The sequence below is a fragment of the Poecilia latipinna genome, unplaced genomic scaffold (genome assembly GCF_001443285.1).
Source record: "Poecilia latipinna isolate Pla-1442-1.1 unplaced genomic scaffold, P_latipinna-1.0 Scaffold1951, whole genome shotgun sequence".
In the NCBI taxonomy this organism is placed as follows: Eukaryota; Metazoa; Chordata; class Actinopteri; order Cyprinodontiformes; family Poeciliidae; genus Poecilia; species Poecilia latipinna.
The window spans coordinates 97,848-114,836 of NW_015114567.1; the positions used below are offsets into that span (position 1 = coordinate 97,848).

At 40.6% G+C, this 16,989-nt stretch overlaps 1 protein-coding gene across 1 annotated transcript; it reads right to left on the reverse strand.

Annotated features, from left to right (window-relative positions):
• Positions 1-1,043: 1,043 nt before the first annotated feature.
• Positions 1,044-11,977, reverse strand: clcf1 (cardiotrophin-like cytokine factor 1). The gene is made up of 2 exons (XM_015015780.1): positions 6,789-11,977; positions 1,044-4,603 (listed from the first exon to the last, which is right to left on the reverse strand). The coding sequence occupies exons 1-2, from the start codon at positions 6,891-6,893 to the stop codon at positions 3,341-3,343; spliced, it is 1,368 nt and encodes a 455-aa protein (XP_014871266.1). The 5' UTR covers positions 6,894-11,977; the 3' UTR covers positions 1,044-3,340.
• Positions 11,978-16,989: the final 5,012 nt, after the last annotated feature.

The following is a 16,989-nucleotide window of genomic DNA, read 5'->3' on the forward strand; positions in this document are numbered from 1 at the left end:
AGAGGGAAACCGCGAGGGCAACGGTGAGTGATGGCTGTTAGATAGCTATGCACGACAAGCCTCATTCCAACGAAGTTCTGACACATAGAGATAATGATTCACACACGTGCTGGGCCTGCAAGCCCACACAGGGGCAAACAATACAAACTCACACATAGAATGTGCACACATAGAGCCCACAAAGCTGCCTTTGTTGACTACTGGCAGCCTCTCAGCCAGCGCTTACTAAATGTAAAAAACACACATTGTCTCGTGTGTGTGCATGCATACATGTGTCATGCGTCTGACACGGTTAGCCCTTTCCCTTTTAGTCTGAGGGCCATAAGTGAGCTGATGTTTATTCTGCATCCAGAACAAGTACCTTGGTGATTTTAGGGTGGAAACATGCGGTTGTGTGCAGGTGTCTACCTTGGAGGTGACGGTAATAGAGAGGAGATTCTCATTGATCCCTTAATATCCGGCCTGAGGCCAAGACAGCGAGCCAGAGAGCCTGTGGGAAACCGTGTAGTTGAGAGCACGAAATGAAAGAAAGAAAGAAGGAAAAAGATAACAGGTGCGGAGGCGATAAAAGACCGGGAGGCAGAGGATGACCAAAAACGATAAGAGGCAGAGGTGGTGACAGAAGCGAGCCGAGTGGCGGCATTAAAACAGACACAACAAGCGAGCCGGGTTGTTGGATGGATTAGGAAAGGTGTGTTTGTACCTGTCCTTATGTGCTCTGTCACGGGTATGGCCAATAGTTTTTTTTTTTTTGTTGTTGTTGTTTTGGGAAGTCGGGGGAAGACGAGCCTCGTGAGATAGTGGGACGAGAAAGGAAAGTAAAATGGGAGGTGGGATGGTGCAACGAGGAGACGGGAAGGGAATGATGAAAAGAAAAAGGTCGTAAATTTTCACAAGGACAGACGAATAAAACCTCTGCTAAGCCCCCGCCCCTCCTTTTTCAACCACAAACGGGAACTACGCTTTGTTTTTCAGAAAACGCCCAGACCTCAGAGTCCAGTTCTCTCATTTACTGCATCCCAAATGACCAATGACACCACGCCGTGTACAAAAACCTAGTATTTATTCTCTCTCAAGTTACAATACAGTATTATCACACAGGGAAAAATAAATAAACATTTTTGTTCAATAAATAATGGCAATATGATCCATAACCTTTGGCCATAACGGCACACATTTCAAACACATGACGACAAATTTATTCTGAAAACAAAATGTTTTAACTTGCTTGGAGGGAAAGCTGAGTGGTTTGAGTTTAGGAATGTGAAGCCAACTTACAGCATTACTTCAACATTTTGAAAAGTGAATATCAGAGTGGTGAGCATGTCTTGAACTTGCTGTCATAACACCTGGCACAAGCATGTGTCTTAAGTGATCCAGTCTGAAGGCTAGTTGAAGGCATAAGGCATTGAGTTCACCGATTTACTTCAGCTTTTCTTTCCAGCATATGGCTTAAATACTCCAGCTGTTAAACTCAGATGTGCCACGGGGCAAAATGAAGGACGAGTTATTTGAAACCCTTTATTGGTGGTCTACACTTAAGCAATATCGCTGCAATAGTGTGCAGGTAAAAATAAGTCAATTTTAAGATATGTTTGATTAATAATATTTGCGTGTATTGATTGGGTGCATTGCTCTTAAACATCTAACCACTTTAGCTGTTTTTTTTTTGTTTTTTTTTAGAAAAGGAGATTGTGTAAGATGCATGTTTATTTGTAAGCATAGAAGTTGAATTATGTGTTATCTGTTTTTTAACTTTCTCCCTGAATAGACAAAACTTTTTGACAAGCTTTGTTTATTGAAGTTTACTGACCGCCATCACTGCTTGTAGATTTCCTAAGTAGGATCTAGTTAACACAATTTCACAAATTTTGTAGACTAGAGGAACGTGTTAGCTTTGGTGTGTTAACACTTTGCTTGCAAATAGCTACAGATGCAATGACATATGCATATAGAAGCATAACAGAGAGAAGGCTAGACTAACACTGCATGTAGCTAATCAAGTCTGTTAGCAAGTTCTGTTCCTGTAATGTATACAATTATCTAAAATATAGATATTACAATTTTTGATTTTAATGTGTTTGTGTACATGTAGCATTTAAACTACCACATACCAAATAAAACATTTTAAAGAGTTTTTTGTTGGTTTTTTTCATTAATTAATAGGCTAATTGCAGGAAATGAACATCTTATTGAGTTTTCTGAAAATCTGGATTTAACTACTTATAAAAAAAGTGCTAAGATGTAGTTTAGCAAAGCTGATTTGATGAAATTGTTTCATTTGAAATTTGGGGAAAATGTTTTTTTTTTTTAGAACAAAAAAATAACTTAATTTTATCAAAGCACAAACAAATATAATCTATAATATCTTAATATTAACCGCTGATGTACTTAGCTACAGTGGTTAAATAGTCACTAGTTTCCCAGTTAGGTTGGCCAAAAAAAACTGCAATTATTTTTATTTTGGATAAGAAAAATGTTATTGTAAGGGAAAGTGCCTCCACTAACTTAAAATATGACGCAGCAGGACTGCAAAAATGCTTTAAGTTTTTATTTTTAGGCTCTAAAATTCTAAAGATTATAAAAGGTGGTGATATCTGAGTAGATTAAAGCCTAAGTCATGAGCACCAAATCTAAAACGGAGGCAAACAATGTGCTTCGCCGCTCAGCTTGGACTGTATGTGTGGCTCTGTTGTGCGATTACGGTAAACTACAATTTCCTCAATAATTACTCAGCAATACCCCTCTGCTGGTTAGTATATGTGATCACTCCCTGACTCATGGCCCCTCTCTGCCTCAATCGTTCCTTTGGGCACTTTTCCTCCTCCTCTCGTCTTTTGCCCATTCATATTTTTTTTCCTTCTTCCTTTAGAGAAAGTGAATATTTGCTGATTCACACATGTGAGGTCACTGAATCAGCTTGTGCACAATGACTGCACTGTCTGTCTGGCTGCCGGTCACCCGGCCAGGCTGCGTTGCGTGCCTGTGTTGTACAAGCCTAACCACCTACAGTGGTTTTTCTGTTGATCTATGAGCTGTGAAGTCCGGTAACTCAGACCCAGACTCAGTGAGTTTATCTCAATTACCTCCAATGTGCGGTCAGAACAGTCTTGTCATGGCTTTGTGTGCGTTATGTTCCAGTAGCAGGAATGGTGACCAGCAAAAAAAGTCCATTATCCACTGGTTCCAGTACGGGATGAATGGATGTGTTCAGTATAGATGTGGTAATGTGCTTAGAGAGATCTCGGTTGCTTCCTCTCAGACTTTGTGAAAACAATAGATTTCCGCCTTGCCGTACTTTTATGAGTCTTTGTGTCCTTGTCCGGGCCGCCCAAACGTCTCAGCCTCGGAGTCTCTTCTTGAGACGGTTGAAGTCCTTGGCCGATCTCCACAACCAGCTCTGCAGCTCTCGCAGGATCCAGAAGCCCTCCACCTTCCTGGCGAAATCGTTCATCGTTGGCCGAGCTGCCAGGAGTGACGAGGAGGTGGAAGGGGAGGAGGACGAAGAGGAGAGCAGCGGACTCAGAGGAGGAGAGAGAAGGGAGGTGCCCCTCTGTAGAGAAAGCGGGACAGGCTGGGGGAGCAGGGTGTGCTCCTCACCCACTCCGAACTGGTACAGGAGCGAGAGAGTGGAGAGGGGAGGCGAGAGGGTGGGGTAGAGAAGAGAGCGAGGACGCCGGTGGTGCTGCTGGAAGGAGGCGGAGGAGGAGGAGGCTGAGTCCATATCTGCGTCCTTTTCTCCCTTCAAAACGAATCTCCTGTTTGTTTCTAAAATAAATCCATCATCTCTGAGGGCGTCTCGGTGATCTGAGTTCAGACTGAAGCTGTACTGGTTGTTCGTTTGCTGATGGTTTATGATTTCTCCGGAGCCCAGATACGACACTTCCACTCTGATTTTGGTCTCCCTGTCCTTCTCATCCTCATTCTCTTCTATACTCAACAACCTTCTCCTTCTGCCCCAGTTTTCCACCTCTTCCTTCAGCTCCTGCACCTCCTGTTGCTCTTCCCTCTCCTCTCTTCTCACTCGTTCTCCTCTTCCCTTCTCCCTCTGCCCACCACTCCGCCCCACAGCAGTGGTTGCCTCTGCTTTCTTCCCCGTTCTCCCTCTTCTCCTGTCCATCTGGTCGCCGTCTTCCCTCTCTCTGACCATCTTTATCCGACTTCTTCTCTGGCTGCCACGCTGACTGGCCTCTGTTCTTGTCCCATCTCTGGATCGGTACAGGCTCTGGCTCATGAGCGGAGCAGGCCGGTTGCTCCCAGTCCCCCTCTGCGGGAACTGCAGCTCGCCAGCTGCAGCTTGAGCGGGGGACGAGTAACCGAGGGAGTTCATCAGTGCAGAAATGGAGCCGAGAAGTCCATCCAGACCGGTGCAGAAGTGCAGCAGGGATGTTTTGAGGGACGGGCAGAGGGTGGAACGGGCCAGCTCCCTGACAGCAGCCAGCAGGATAGAGTAGGCCCTCTGGTTCTGTGCGAGTCGGGCTTGGTTCTCCAGGCCGTGCCACAGCTCCAGTCGGGTGGCGGCACTAGGCAGAGTCAGAGCTGTGCTGTTGGGCCGAGGAGGAGAGAAGTCTTTCTCATTGAACGGCGGGCCCAGATATGTCAGCTGGAGGAAAAGCCAAAAGAAAGAGACGATAAAACATAAAAAAAAAAGTGAATTACAAACAGGGCTGCCTTCACACTTAATCGATACATACAAACTTCAAATACGCTAAGACAAGCTGAACAGCAGATTAAACAAAGCGACGAGTGACGGTGACTTTGCAGTTTGAATTTGTTTTCTTTCCCAACAAAGTTACAAAAACAGCTGGGTTAACCGCAGTGTTTTGAATAAAAATCTGCCAGATTTGGATTAACAGAGCTCTGCTGACACATTCCCATATCTCAGCAAATTAATTAGGAAAATAAGGCCTCATGAGGCAGGCTGGCAAAAACATTTGGAGCATTAAAAAAAACATTATTTGAACACTTTGAACTGTTTTTTTCTTTGCTTGAAACTCAATGAAATCCTTCAAGAACTAGGCTGCTGTGGGAATATTCTTCAAAACTCAGGATTAATAAAAAGAAAAGCAGCAGGTCAGCTGAGAAAAAAAACAAATGGATTTTCTGTCTAATAAAAACAATGTCCTATTTGATTTTTGCCAAATCTGTGTTACTGCCAGGTCAAACAAAAGGAGAAGATTAATAGTTTATAAGTGACATAAATCAACAATAAAAATCTTTTTAAGTCTTTTGGTTTTCTTGTAATGCTAGAAGTGTCTAAATAATTTGATTTATTTGACTTACTTCAGCTTAAGCAAGAGAAGAGGATAAATGAAAAGCAAATGTTTGGCTAAAATAAACTAACAGTTTCTTTTCTGTCTCTCATCCCTGGAGAAGAGTCAAAAAACTGCATATAATTCTTTAAATTTAGAATCTCAGTACCCTAATACAATTATTTAAAAAAAAATGTTTTTCAGGTTTACAATTAAGAAATATTAGCATATCTTACGAAGGAAAACAATCCTCCAGCATAAGCACAGTGAGCAATAAGGAGCTTTTCCAAATATTCGGTCATTGTTTTCCAAATATCTCCTGGTCTCACCTGACCTAAGCACATTCTTCCAGTTAAACTCCCTGTAGAGTTTAGCAAACTTACATTTTCCTGTTTGTGAATTTAGGACAAGAAAGTAAAAGTCTTTTTATTGACAAAACCACTCCGAAATGGTTTTTAAATAGCACTGAATGGTTGTTATGGAGACTAAAGTTAAATATTGACCCGTTGCAACTACGTCACTTAATCATTCGAGGCGCCATGACGGACGTCGGAAGTGAGGGACGGGAGTATTTACAGAGCAACTGAAATTGTTTTCGCAAGTTGTTTTTTCCAGTTTATTCATGGTTTCTACTTGTTCGAGTCGAGCTAATTTGTTTGTGAACGCGACACACCTGATTAGGGAGCCATAGACGGTCCTGTTAGACAAGATGCTAACCATTTTTTTTTTCCCCCACACATGCTAGGCTTCACATGCTAGGTTATGACGGTGCGGCACTGTTTCCATGGTAATGGTTAGACGCGTACCTTCCTCATAATGCGATATTTGATATCTTTCTAATCATACTTGCTTATAAAGTTTATGAACGCTAATCTTCTGACCTTGTAAAAGGTGTTCCCTGAAAATCCGCGATTACACCGAGGGCTAAGCAGTCATGATGATTGACAGCTGATCCATCACCGCCGTATCTTTCCTCATTCAAACTAATTCAGTAAGTTTGGTCAACATCCCGGTCTTTCTCTGCAGCCGACCGCGCAGCACCCTGTGACCATTTTTACTGCGAAATCAACTTAATAAGAGCGCAAGGGTTGTTTTGACGTCTGTCATGGCGGAGTGGGCGGAGTTTCGAAGATAGTGACGTCACGTGCAAACGGTCAGTATGACGTTAGGTGAGTATCTTCTGTCTTGTAGCCATTCTGTAACTCATCAGTTTTACTTGAATGTCATGTTTGCTTTTCACATTCTGTAGAGAAAGTAGAAATAGACCCTCTGTGTCACATCATATTTATACCTCAGGCAAACAAGAATCATTAATTAATTGGCCTACTAATTAAAGGTTTTTGGACATTCTGATCCACATTCAGAGGAAATTGAAGATTTTAATAATCCTTTAGGTACAGTTATTTTGTTATCATTTGGGGCTGCCAGTAAGAGTGACTTTGATAAATAAAAACAATAAAATTTCAAGTTTCATGAAAAATTTGTATCGTAGTGTGTAATTGTGTTGTATAAAAATAATCTCAAAGAATTACTCACATATACGTCTTTGATTTCCTTGAGCTGGTACTCGAGGTATTTGGTCAGCTCGTACGTGCTTTCGATCGAACTTCTCTCGCTGGCCAGGTTGTGGGAAGGATCCATGGCCGTTACCACGGCAGCAGCCAGCAGCACTGCGAGCAGCTGACGGACTGTGGGGGGAAATCAAAAGAAAAAAGGCTGATTAAAACTCCGACAATAAGAGATGCTTCTATAATGACGTGCATGTCTTAGGTGTCCAAATGTTAGCACGCACAGCAGAGTTATTTATTTTAAAAACAAAGAGGCAGAACTTATTTCAGCTATTATTTTCTCATATGTTTTGAGATTATTTATATTGGAAACTGAGTTTTATAATAAATCTAGTGACTAAATGGACAGAAATAACATTCAGCAGCAGTTTCCAGACTTCACCGTAACCCTGTTTGTTGGAATTGTAAAAAATATTCAGGTTTATTTCATTGCCTGTGTGGTGACGACTTTGCCTGGTTGCACCCTGCCGGGGTCAGAGTTATCTGACACTGCCAATGAAACCTTTTCCGTTTCCAATCTCGTTTTAGAGGTCTCTGGCTGTAGGAGGTTTACTCTGGGTTTAAATAAAACCTCGCCTAATAGCTCTAGACAGTAAAACAAATGGCTCCTACGTTCAGGGTTCACACAAAAGCTCACACGTATGTTCATTCCTGACCAAAACCCTCCAAAACAAAGACATGTGGCTTTCTTTACCATCACAAACATTAACGTGTTTGCATCGTGGCCCTCTTGTTTATGTTTTACCTTGTTTGTATAGCTGCTTTAGGTTACATGTGAGTGTTTGCTAGAATGTTTGCAGTCGACATCATATACGTGGATTAGCATTACATTGCTGCGATTGTATACAGTGATGTTATGTGTGTTTGAGGAAAAGAGAGATGACGGGACGATCAGAGGAAGTGGGGGGTAGCAACACTGAAACCTTTCAGAGCCCAAATCTCTGGTTTCAAACAGAGAAAATTGGAGCTGAAAGGTTGATTTTTCGACAGTACGGTACTTCATGTACGTCCGCCTCTCGTTTTTTTTTTTTTTTTTTTTTTCACTCTTTGGATGCTTTCACTTTTTTCCCCCCGCTAAATTTCTCCAAACACAACACTTTTTTCCTCCTCCTGCACTCTGTCATCCTTTCCCATCCTCTCGGCGCTCCCTTTCATCCTGACGTTGCCCAGACAAAAAGCCGTGATTCATGCTCCTAAAACATGCTGCTGTTCATTAGGTGTGAAAAGTGCATTGCACAATATTTCTCTCTGGCGCTCAGTCAGCCTCCGTCCAGCTCAGACACACCTCAGTCGGCCCTCCTGTTGCCCCGCCAATTCAATCCCTTTCTCCTTTTAAATTAGTCACAGTGTACTTAAGCCTTCCTCCCTTTTCCTCCAGAGTTTCTCCTCCGTCTCCTTTCTGCCTCAGGTTAGAGAAAAAAAAAGAAGAAAAAACAGCAGCCAATTAACCCTGATTAGCTCTCTTGCTCCCTCCCTTTTCTTTCTGTCATCCTCCACGATGGACCCCACAAGAAGAACGAGAGACCTGAAGTGAAATCGCTCTGACATATTTCAAAACATTTAGCTTTAACACGCTTGTTGGGCCCGCTGAATGGAGAAATGACCTTAAACAGCCAACGCGTTTTCCCTGTGACTCAGCCGTATCGGTGCCCACTCCCAAACAGGGTTGGGTAGAAACTCGCTGTTCTTATGTATGCTATACTACTCAACGGACAAAAATGTACAGCCCTTTGTACAAACCTTCCCACTGTCGCGCTGTTTGTATATTTAGGGTTGTTGTCCTGCTGGAAGGTGAAACTCCACCACTGTCTAAAGTTTTCTGTCTTTCCATTCACTCTGAACGCTGTCCCTGTTGAACAAAACCATTCCCACAGCATGATGTTTCTACCACCATGTTTCACGGCTCGCTTCTTTACAAAATAGTCAGTTAGGCGGAAAGCAGTTTTCAAGATTTGACACATATTTAGGTCACACATGAATTTGCACCAATTGTCCTGCTGCAAGGCTTTTGGAGCCTCTTACATGTCTTTTTATCCTGTTTTAGCTCCTTCCCATCAGCTCTGATCAGCTCTTCGTACCCTCGTGAAGAAATGCTGATGTTCCCACCACCATCACAACTGAATTTTGTTGGGATGTGCAACAAAATTCAGTTGTGGTCTCATCTTAGTAGAAAAACATCTTTAAAGAGGATTGGGAGGAGTGGTGTGTGTGTGTGTGTGTGTGTGTGTGGAGTCATGGAAAATCAAAGTTTTTGCTCTTTGTATCGTGTTATGTTGAAGCAAAATCTAATTTCTTTTAAGTTGTTTTTATTGTGCCTGGAAAACACATTGTACCTCCCTTTAGCGTCTTCTGATAAACTGCCAATTTCTTTCAGCAACAGCTTTGGGCCAAATTTGTGAACTGCATAACTAATAGACGTCCTGTCAACATGATCTCCAACCTGAGCTTCGGATCTGTGCAGAGTTACCAACGTCCTCTTGGCTGCTTCCCAGTTTGCCGTTGTTCTTGTTCAGCCTGTGGCGATGCAGTTGTTCTGAACTCCCTACATGTTCGTATGGATGATCAATGCTGCTAACCTTAACCTTGTGAGACATCCCTGGTCTGGATGGTTATCATAAGCGTGCTTTAAGCATGTTCACAACTTTCTTCCTGATGTGTTTGTTGTGTTTCTTGGTCTTCATGATGCTGTTTCTTCACTAATATTCTCTAATAAACAAAACAGAACAGCTGGATTCATATTGAGATTTAACAACACAAAGGTAGATTTTTTATTTTTTTTTGTAGATTATTTTGCCCTGGATTTCCTTTATAAGTAATAAAGTGGGGATACCACAAATTCCATCTTTTTAAATGGTTGAAAGCCATTTTTCACTAATTTTACAGTTCTAACCCACTTTCTGTTGATCTCCTAAATAAAATCCTAGTATTAAAACACATTTAAGTCTGTAACAAGATAAAAAAGGACTATGAATACTTTTGCAAGGCTCTGCATTTAAAGAAGAAAGCACACAGAGACCTTTTTTTTTGTTTAATTTGCTACAAACAGAGCCTGGGAAATAATTAGAAAGGGAACAAATTGGAAGCATAAATCCTCTTGTTACAAATTGCGATAATAACGACTAAGTCACTGTGATGACACATATTTCCCAAGATATCTCAACCCACCCAGCAGGCTAAACCTCACTTCAAAACATATTTGCCAAATGAGCTTTCCTGGCAGATTGAATGACAGATTGGGAAGTTGGCAGTTTCAAATTAAATCAAGATTAGAAATGCCTGTCGCTGCGCTGACAAGGACGAAACCTGAACAAACAACTCCCCAACTGCTCATCTGGAGGCACGAACATAATGTAGCCGCTAATGTTTCTGCTACCTGCTAACCTTCAGTTGTTGATGGCATTAAAAAAAAAAAAATCCTCCCCCAGACTATTATCTAAATTACTGAGGTCTAGCCAAGAAGCAGCTCCCGCATGTTCCCACACAGACACACACCTCGAAATCAGTCAACCAGGGCAGCATCTGCCAACAAAGCCTCCTCCGTTCTCCCTAACTGCAAAAGCCTCATCACCTGTCAGCTGCAATGCGCATCTTTCAGCCGCACATTTGCAGCTCCTGGTGCCGCAGAGCATCCTGAATTACACCCCCCCACCCCCCTGTCCCCAGAACTCACCACAACACCAGTGACTCACAGTAAACAGCCCTGGAGGTAAGTAGGTTGCATTAAAAAAGGTATAAACAGGTAGCAAAGAAAATGAGTCCCGGGGAGAGGAAGGAATAGCACTCCTGGTAAAAATGAGCCTAAACTACTGCTAGCGGCTCTCTTTGTCTGCCGCCACATGCTCGGGAGATGATTGCCAGACGTGGAAGGCTCTTGTTGTTTTGATTGAGCTCTGACATGTATGAAGGCAACCTTTGCTGCAGCTGAAAACAATCTCTCTTTGTACGAGTAAACTGAGATAATTCAGACTCCAAGCTGTTTTGTTGTTATATAATATTAGATTGAGTAACTACAGTACAGTCGGCATATCGGCTGACTTCAAGGCGAGCCCTGCGGGTTCGAGGCCGACTGCGTGTACCTGGCAGAGGAAGCACACTCCGCAGGGCAGGGATGAAACCAGAACATTCTCAGTGGGAGGATTGCATTACGGCTCACCGGGGTTCCCTCCAATGGCTGACCATGACCCGCATCTGTGCGTCCTACAGCAGATGCGCATGCAAATCTGAGCTGCGCACACACACACACATGGGAGCACTGTTATCCACAGCACATCATATTTTTATCCTTTGGTTGGTTCTCTGGTGTAATGTCAGATGTGGCACTCTGGAATCTGGCTGCCATCTGCAGAGCAGACCAAAAAAAGCGGAACATGCACAGCTTCTGAGCCCCCAAATAGGTTTAAATTAAACACCACCAGGGGGTCGGAGGTCAGAGTTGAAGTTTAGGGCATAAGGATAAGTTTTGGGGCAAAAAGATCCTCGTAAGGGCGGGATACTTTACAACCCAGACGGTGTTTTGGTAAACCAGTGACCCGGTGTTTGTGGATGTTGTACCACTTCCCTCTGAGAGCGCTGGTATGTCATCTTTCACAACATGCACCACCATTTGAGGTTTCAAACAAGCACTTAAAGAGAATTTGGTACGGTGGGAAAACCATGCGCAAGTAAATGTAACCGGTCTGCTCCAGGAAAAAGTGGCTGCCAAAAAAGGTTGCCCTCCATCACTCTAACCACTTGAAAGAGCTCTCAAACAGAGAGAAAACATAATGTACGTGCACAGAAGATGTTGTTAATCAGGCTGAAATTTATGTTTATTGTTTCCCATGTGACATTGATTAGGAAGGCTAAAGTAGATTGTCATGATCTGGGTATAAATTTGGAGACTGGATTTAACCGTAAACGAGCCCAAGCTGTGTTTTCCAGACTTAAATTTGCTACATGCTTTGATTCTGTTGCTGCAGAGGAGCTGCAGCGGAGAACAAAACCAGGTAACATCAGTTACAGTGAAACCAGATATTTACATACACTAAAAAGACACATAACTTTTTTTTTCTCACTGTCTGACAACAAGTCAGACTAAACATTTTGGTTTAGGTCAAATAGGATTAGCAAACTTATTTAGATTTCCTAAATGCCAGAATATGAAAGAGGTATTAGAGACTCTCTAAACAACATGTGGATGTTTATTAGAAAAAAAACACCTCAAACATGAAGCTTCTTTGACATTATAAGCATTTAAGGATGTAGGAATACGTTTTCAAGTCCAATCCCATCTGTGAAGTACAGTGGTGGCTGCATTATGTTGTGGGCTGTTTTGCTGCAGAATTAACTGGTGAATTTCAAATATTAAATGACATTGTGAGGAAAGAAAATCCAAAATTTTTGACCCAAGTTACACAGATTAAAAGACAATTCTAACCAACACTAAGAAAATGCATGTAGCGTTCTGAATTTAAATAAATTTAAAAAAAAATCTAAAGTTCTCTGATTATTCAGCTGTTTAACAAACAAAAATTTAAAAATAGGTATCTTTAACTGACCTACAACAGGAAAAGTAGAGTCTGATTTAATGTCTTAAAGTAAAAAGAAAGTATTTTTAAAAAGTCTACTCTGAAAAGTTCCCATTCAACTCTAATAAAAACGAATAAATTCAGTTATGGTGCATTACTTTTAATGTGCTTCCACCCACTCACACTCGACAGGAGAAATCTAAAATTCCATAAAATGTCCTCCTGACAGACTGAAATCATATTACAGTGAAAAAAACCCTAACTTTAAATTTCAGCCTGTAAGAGATTTGAAGTCAGACACATCAGAAACATCTGACAGTCTGAAGGAAGCAATACGTTTTTGGGAAGATGTTTCATTTTACTTTGAATCTGTATAAGTTGTGAATAAGTAAGTAATTGGACTAAAAAGTGAAATATTTTGTAGATAGATTTATTAAAGTAAGTATTGAGCCACAGAAATCATTAAATGTTTCAGTGAAGGCAGAAAATAAAGAAAAGCAAAAGCTTTTTAGCTATAATCATTATTTTGATTATAGCTAGAAAAAAAATCGTCAGAAAATAAAAGATTCATAGTAAAATGAAACACGGCTAAAGAATGCAACCGATCCAAATGTCAGTGCCAAACACACACCGACAAGTAAGAAGATTAAGCTATGGAAACACGATTAGGAGCAGAAGTGCTTTAAAAACTGGGATTGTGGTGAATCTACAGTTACACAACCTGCTTGCTGATAATCTGCTGCAAAACATATGTTGCACTAATGGCATAACAATAAATGAGGAAAATCCAAATGAATCCCTTTTTCTACCGTTTAAACATTTGACCTGACAAAACAAAGATCCAAGTCAGATTGAAATGTTCAGTCTATAAAATATTACTCCTACTGTACAGATCAAGAATGCAGGCCTTTCTCTGCTCCTTCGCAGCCCTGCAGCTTCATCCTTTCATATCTGCGTTATACCTTGTTTTCATTCATATCGTAAGTTTAATATACGATTGACCAAAGAGGTTTTAGCTTCATCAGTCCACTTTACTCAGCCATCTTATTCAAAATAAGTTAAGACAACATCAAGGATCAACCTACTGCCTGAGAAGATTAACTGCTACAACATTAATATTAACTCTATTTAATGTTTATTGACTTTAGTTCGGCAAGCGTCTTAATAAAAAAAAACTCATAGCCCACACGGCTAACAGCGAGACTAAAAACGTGTGGGTAACGATGGGAAACACAAAGAAAGGAGACAAAACTGCAGTAAAATAAATCTAAACTAAACAGCGAAAATTGGCATAATCTTATTCAGAACCGTATCAAACCATCTGCACAGCAAAGCCATGGTCACAACTTCCACCCTCAGAGACAATTAGCCCCAGAAATTGTGTTTCTGAGCTACAAACGCAAATTAGCTCCAGCTTACTTTATATTGCAGACGCAATAAATAAAAACATGGTTATTTACAAACATATCGGCGCCATTGCACTACTTTTTTTTTTTTTTTAAACATGCTTCTGTTCTGCATGTTAGATTTAATATTCTGCTAAATAAGTCGGGTTAACTCGTCGATGAGTGATAGGAATGAGGAAAATATGTAAGTTAAAATATTTGGCATTTTCCACCCACAGGTCTTCAATAGTCATCTCTAACTGATGTACTGTGCAAACCGCCTGAGTCATTCATCCCACGTTCACCTCATATTTAGCCTGCAAGGAGTTTGACTTTTCTCATGCCTGCATGAGTCATAGGTCAGCGTTAAGTGCCTTAGCAAACAAACCAAAACACTGGAAAATCATCAGGTAGGTCTGAAAATGACATGACTGAAAATGAGTGAAAAGCAGCCAAAGTTCATGGGAAAAAAATACTGAAGATGAAGATAAACCGATTACAAGGACATCTGGCTGCTTCAAACCCAAATCTTTAAAAAAAAAAAAAAAAAAAAGAAAAAAATTTTGCATTTAAATTCTTATTCAAAAAGGGAGCTCATTATGTTCTACCACATGTATTCACTAAATATTTCAGTGCACACATAAAGTTGTTTTTGTGTCTTTTTTTTATATAAAGCACACCCATCCTCTATCCTGATTTGCATAATTACTGTCATCCAGCTAACGTGGCAGCTGGAGACTCCTGCCTCTGGGAACGACTCATCACAGCCAAACTTAGTCAAGCTGCTTCACTTTCCACATATCTGCCAATAGATTGCAGTCATTTTACAGCTTGGTTATTTTTTTTATTTTTTATTTTTTGTCTACTACAGCACTTTCCTGAATGCTGAACGATAAGAGGCAAAGAGACGGATGAGGACACTGATGTGAGGGGACAGAGACACAGGCGAAAAGGACAGACACATGTGGGCTCGGGGTCATTGTTGTGTGTCTGTGTACAGTTAAAGGCCAGATTTATGTGCAGCCTGTCCTCAATCAAGCGTGCACATTCCTCTGCTAACTCAACACACACACACACACAAGCATCCAAAGTGTGCACTGTGCAGCAGATCCATGTATCCAAAGGCATCGCTGCACCTAAAACGCATCTAAAAATGGACATACAAGCACTAATCCATGTACTTTTCCCTTCTATTCTCTCTGGAGATTTCTTAGTCGGCGTTTGCTCATAAAAGCTTTAACAATGGAGACACTCAGAAACATCAGTGACCCAAAAACAAGCGCAACAGAAAACAGTCCAATAAAAGAGATCCTATAAAAATTATGTTTATTCCCAGAAACTCCATTTCTTAGTGTCGTAAATGCCACATCCTCTGCTTTGTTTCTGCTCTCGCCTTGTTGTCTCTCCTGCTTCACCTTATAAGCTAATCTTTTTTTTTTTTTTTTTTAAATCTGAACATTCCTGTTGCTTCATTTTTTTTATTGCTGTGCTTGGTTTCAATTTCATTGTCGCCTCATCCGTCTCAGTCTCTTCTCCAAATCCGCCTTAGACATCAGACCCTCCTCCTCCTCTCCTACTTAGACCCCCTTGTTTTGGAAGTGGCCTCTCCAAATTTTCTACATCAATGTCAATAATTCCACTCTTCTAGTTTTTTTGGGCCCAATTCACTTAAATATATCAGGTTAATCAATTGGCCGATGGAAATTACTGTAAGGTGTGAGCGTGTGTACGGCCTCTGTTGGTCAAGAAACCTGAGCTGCGCTGTCTTTGGGTTTCATATGTTATTTTTTTTTTGCTAATAAAAATCTACAAAATGTTGCATGCATTTGCATTTAACCATCCTTTACTTTGATGGCCCAAAATAAAATCTAGTGGAACCGGTTGTCTGCAGAAGGCACGCAATTGTCAAAAACACAACATCTGATATATCAGGATCTTTATCAGATCTGACTTTTGACGCAGAGATCTCTACCACAAATTTCAACATGAACAAAGTAAGGCAAAATTGTAAGGTGGGACAAAAGTGATGAATACTAAACCAAATGCTCTTATGACCCTATGACACTTGGTGGAAGCACCATCATGCTCTGCAGAAGCTTTTCCAGCAGGACAATATCCCTGAACATACACACAAACTTTTAAAAACACATAACTTTCTTCCCAACTCATGAGGATCTTTTCCTTTGTATTGGTGTAAAACAAAAAATAATAATAATAATAAAATTCACCCACGTTTGTGGTCTCAACATAACAAAATGTGAAAGGAACATGAAAACTTCTCAAAGGCTCCCTACCTGCTGCTTATGTTATTTTAAATTTGCAGCGTCTTGGAGGTTTTGGGTGCCAAAACTAAAAGCCACAAGTTGCATTCTTGGAAGTTCTCCGTTTCAAAATGTGTTTATAACAGAAATAGTTTCCTTATGATGCCCTGTCTGCCTTTTTTTCTACTTGTAGATGTTGTTTTGTTAGCTCTGTTTACACCAAGATTATAATTCATCTCCTCTCAAAACAGCTTTACATGTCAGCAATTGAAAAAAATGGTAATTTTACAATATTTACTGTTTTCATCAAGACGACAAGCTAACAAACGTGCTTTTCTTACACAAAGATCAGTTTAACACTAAATAAAACTCATTCTAAAAACAAGAAGAACTTAAGATTGACTTTACATTGTTTCATTTTCTTCATTGAATTCCACTGTAGCATTTATTTTCCCAGGTAAATGTTTTCCCAAAAATACAAAATACGTGATTATAAATTAAATACCAAGTGCTGAGACGTTATTCTCGTTTGGTTTTTGCTGCTGCACACCTGCAGTCAAACTGCATGACATTTAATCAGCTCTGTTTCAGACGGCGTTCGTGAAGCTTCAGTGAGTCTGGATCAAACATGTGAAATGTGAAGGATTGCAATGACGTTTCTCAAGCCGCTGAACAGAAACCTAAAGGGAACTGCTGCTCAGTGAAATCGTTCTTCTGATCCGAGTTGCTATTGGATTTTAAAGCTACCAGCTGAGCTTCTCGGTAAAATGAAGCCAGCTCTCAGTTGTAAACCAATAATTACTTCAGATCAAATCTACCCTCCAAAAGAAAAGAAGTTTCCATGAACGCACTCTCCTGGTATCATCACAAAAGACATATTCAGAATTCTTTTGAGCACATTTATATTTTTCCCCCTTTTTTAATCTAATCCTTTCTTCAAGTGTGTCTACATCTGCGGCAAAACTTTTGAGACGTGTATATATATATATATATATATATATATATATATATAAAAG